Source organism: Limulus polyphemus, unplaced genomic scaffold (assembly GCF_000517525.1).
Source record: "Limulus polyphemus unplaced genomic scaffold, Limulus_polyphemus-2.1.2 Scaffold1931, whole genome shotgun sequence".
NCBI lineage: Eukaryota > Metazoa > Arthropoda > Merostomata > Xiphosura > Limulidae > Limulus > Limulus polyphemus.
This window is the reverse complement of record NW_013667541.1, coordinates 5,389-9,882: the sequence shown is the minus strand read 5'-3', so window position 1 is coordinate 9,882 and position 4,494 is coordinate 5,389. Positions and strand designations below refer to the sequence as shown.

At 34.0% G+C, this 4,494-nt stretch overlaps 1 protein-coding gene across 1 annotated transcript in view; it reads right to left on the bottom strand.

The window, feature by feature from the left end:
* Positions 1-4,150, bottom strand: part of LOC106465397 (microtubule-associated protein futsch-like) — a 17,022-nt gene extending 12,872 nt beyond the window's left edge. The window contains exons 1-3 of the mRNA XM_022393289.1: positions 4,030-4,150; positions 651-3,373; positions 11-485 (exon numbers count right to left, since the gene is read on the bottom strand). Of these exons, the coding sequence (XP_022248997.1) occupies positions 11-485; positions 651-3,373; positions 4,030-4,150 (3,319 nt within the window). The remainder of the gene's footprint in view (positions 1-10; positions 486-650; positions 3,374-4,029) is intronic.
* Between the last annotated feature and the right edge of the window lie 344 nt (positions 4,151-4,494).

The window sequence follows — 4,494 nt, the reverse complement described above, 5'->3', positions numbered from 1 at the left end:
ACTTCTTTACTTACTAATTTTTCAATTTTTTCTTCTTCCTTGGCCATTTGTTCTCTCTCCTCAGGTTTTTTCTTTTCTTTTGGAACAAGAATTTTTTCCTCTGCTTTCTCAACTTCTTTACTTACTAATTTTTCAATTTTTTCTTCTTCCTTGGCCATTTGTTCTCTCTCCTCAGGTTTTTTCTTTTCTTTTGGAACAAGAATTTTTTCCTCTGCTTTCTCAACTTCTTTACTTACTAATTTTTCAATTTTTTCTTCTTCCTTGGCCATTTGTTCTCTCTCCTCAGGTTTTTTCTTTTCTTTTGGAACAAGAATTTTTTCCTCTGCTTTCTCAACTTCTTCAGTTACTAGTTTTTCTATTTTTTCTACTTCCTTGACCATTGGTTCTTTCTCTTCTTTAGGAACAGATATTATTTCCTCTGCTTTCTCAACTTCTTCAGTTACTAATTTTTCTGGTTGTTCTTCTTCCTTGACCCTTGGTTCTTTCTCCTCAGGTTCTTTTTCTTCTTTAGGAACAGGAATTTTTTCTTTTGCCATTTCTACTTCTTCAGTTATTAATGTTTTTGGTTTTTCTATTTCTTTGGCCATTGGTTCTTTCTTTTCTTTAGGAACAGATATTTTTTCCTCTGCTTTCTCAACTTCTTCATGTACTAATTTTTCTATTTTTTCTTCTTCCTTGACCATTGATTCTCTCTTCTCAGGTTCTTTTTCTTCTTTAGGAAGAGGAATTTTTTCCTCTGTTTTTTCTATTTTTTCAGTTATTAATGTTTTTGCTTTTTCTACTTCCTTGGCCATTGGTTCTTTCTCTTCTTTAGAAACACATATTTTTTCCTCTGCTTTCTCAACTTCTTCAGTTATTAATTTTTCTGGTTTTTCTACCTCCTTGACCATTTTTTCTCGCTCCTCAGGTTTTTTCTCTTCCTTTGGAACAGGAATTTTTTTCTCTGCTTTCTCTACTCCTGCAAGTACTAATATTTCCCTTTTTTCTACTTCTTTTATCATTGGTTCTTTTTCCTCAGATTCTTTTTCTTCTTTAGGAACAGGTAATGTTTTTTCCGCTTTCTCTACTTCTTCCACTACTAGTTTTTCTGGTTTTTCTACTTCCTTGACTGTTGGTTTCCTTTTCTCAGGTTCTTTCTCTTCTTTAGGAACAGATATTTTTTCCTTTGGTTTCCCTACTTCTTCAGTTACTAATTTTTCTATTTTTTTTACTTCCTTGATAATTGGTTCTCTCTCTTCAGGTTCTTTTTCTTCTTCAGGAACAGGTATTATTTCCTGTGCTTTCTCTACTTCTTTGGCTCTTTTTGCTTCTTCTTTGGTAATAATTATTTTTTCTGTTTTTTCTACTTCCTTACTGATTGGTATTCTTTCTGAAGTATCCTCCTCTCCCTTGGCAACAGGGACTGCTTCCTTTTTCAACTTTTCTTTCAGAGCAGATGCTTTTTGCTGTGGCTTTTCTAATCTTTTAGTGACTGGTGATGGTTTAATTTGTTCATGTTTTGTGCCTGCTGTTCTTGTTTCTTTAACTTTTTTAGATGTAACTGTAGATTTTGGGGAAGGAGTAGCTTTTTCTTCTCTTTCAACTTTTCGTGGTGGCTTTTGTCCTCTTAGTTGAATCGGTCTTGTTTTTGATATGTGCTTTGGTGATGCAGCTGGAGATCTCCTTTTGCCTTCTTTTTGAGCTACTGACTTAGTTGGGGTTGATGGTCGTTTGGTTTTGCGTTCTATTTCAGAGTTTTTTTGTAATATTCTCTTTTCTGCACTTTTATCAGTAACAGTTTCCTTATCCTTTTTCTCTGGAGATTTAGGAGAGACCGCCATTCTTTTAATTTCTATTTCTTTCTCTGTTACTTTACCTGATGGTATAATGGCACGAGGTTCTCGTCTTCTTGCCGTGTGTTTCTTTGCTGGAGATTTTTCACGTTTGGATTCTATTTCCTTGTATGAAACTTTAGCTAGTTCAACAGGTTTTCTTTCCGTGGGTTTCTGTGTTAGAGATACATCTTTTTTGGCGGGTGTTGTTTGGTCAACTTTTGGCACTGGTTTCTTGGTAGGTGATTCAGGTGTCATTATTGCTTGTTTAGGAAGAACTTTTGCAATAGGTTTTTCGGTATCTTTTGCTAATTTGGATTTTTCTGTTTTTTTTAAAAGGGATTGACAACATTTTGGCTGTTTTAGTAACTCTAAGTGATTTAGCTTCTCTAAGCCTTCAAATAATCTTTCCTGAGGAGCACTTCCTGGAAAAAGCATTCGAGTAATGGTATCATTAGGGTCTGCTGGTTTCCAAATAACTAGAGCACAAATTGATGTAAGATCTGAAAGAGGAACAGGAATTTTTTCCTCTGATTTTAAACTCACCTTAAGAGTGCTGAAATTGTCTTTTCTGGATGACCACTGATGAAGAAATTCTTTGACCTCACGGCTATCTTTCGAAGGATTTAAAAAATACATTTCTAAAGTTCCATGACCAACTTTCTGATACAAAATTAAAGGTTCTATTGGGCTTTCTTGAAAGCACAGATGAGGTTTCAAATCTAATGTATTCAGGTTTTCAATAAATAAATGCCCTTCTTGGATAACGTTGACAACGAGTTCATCTCTATCTTTTTCGTTTTCATCGATAGAAGGTTCTTTTCCATTTATCACATTAGAAAATACATATCCAATATTTGGACATACTTTTCCAAGAGTTTTTCTTTTGATTAACGATGTAATTCCACTTAGATTACTTTCACTGAAACGCGTAGCCATAACAGCGTCAATCCTATCAATATGGCGGAGAAATTCCCAAAAACAGGGTTTACGTTCAAACCCTCCATCCATTAACATCACAAAACCACTCACTCCAACCAAAGCACAGTCACCATCACCACCTGGGAATACGTATAAAGTTGGACGATTGAAGCGAATATTTCCAACAATTGAAGATGGCTGCATTATTTTATCCAAAGGGCTGCTGGGAATAACTTTCTTAAGAAACTCCAATAAGGCAGGAGCCCCTGGAACAGAAGCAGATGTGTCGGGTGGGTTTATTAAGATTTTGGCCAAGTTACCTATATTACTCTCTACGATTCCCTTGTTTGTCCAGTCACCATCAGAAAAGCAGTGTAAGTGAATTGAGTATCCTGGGTAGATCTTTAAAACTCGTTGAACATCGGCATCATAGAAGGCATCAACAAATTCATCAAAACTAAAAGTTCCATCTTGAAGGATCCAGGATCCAGATCCAGAATAGGAATACCCACTGTGAATTAAATGTTTGTGACCTGTGTGTGATACTAACAGGTTCTTCAGGCACTGTTTGAGTGTGTTTTTCTTTGGATTGAAAAGAGCTTCTACAGCAAGAGACTCCGTCGAGTGTTGAAAAATTAACTCTGGGAAAACAAAAACAAATAAACATTATATTTCTTACTGTCAATAACTTCCTTTCATATAATGATGTATATATTAATATACTTAGATTTGTAATTTAACATTTAAACATTAAGAAAATAAGAATTATATATATATATATGAATATGACAAAAAAAAGTAAAAAAATACTTAATAATTAATTTACAATAACTTAACATTCAATCTTTCTTGCTACAAATTAAACGTTTAACTAATGTGGTATATATGTATATATATATATATATACACATTTAGTTGTTGGATATACTAACTTTGGGACTTTCTACATATACATATAGTGTACCAAACTATATAATTATAATGACTGCGTGTTTGGCTACGACTGTTTTTAAAGAAAGAAGAAATGCATAATTTGGGGTTATAAATAAAAAGTCCGAAGCTGACCCATAAAGTTTTATTCAATTGAAATATATAAATTGCACCACCGGTTTCAGAACTTTTACCGTTGAATACAGTTGTTCCTGAGTAATTATCAGGATCCTTTTTTCTATTAAGATATGCTTGAAATTTTGCTTGTCCCAAATATTATACTGCTTTAAGCATTTCTTTACACAGCATTATACACCTTTGTTCTTGGGCTTATAACTAAGATACATCAGAAGTACGCATTTCTTACCATGCTGTGGTTTGTCAGCTAGTTCTGTGCTTCTTAAAACATCTTCGAGATCTTTAAGATCAGAGCTGGTAGTGCTGACATCCCACGAGAGTAGACCTAGACGAGAAAAGAACATCAACATTACAAAAATAACTTTATCTCAAGGTTTCTAAACTTTAGTTTTCGAGATCCGTGCAATAACTTATTTCAACTTAATACATCGATCTCAATGTATTTTTACTCAGTAGTCGGAGTTGTGTGGTTTATCCATCAGAAATTCATTTGGCAGAAAAGATACCAACATAATGAATCTGCAAGAATCAACGAAGATTCATAAAGAATGTGTCTGAAAAAGCTTTGTGTTACTACCTTAATTTTTCTGAAAGTTACATTTGAAAACTTCCAAACCCTGTTTTTTTTTAGTATTCATTCAACTTTAAAAATATTGTTACGACAGCGGAAGTCACGCCACGCTGGGAGCATGCG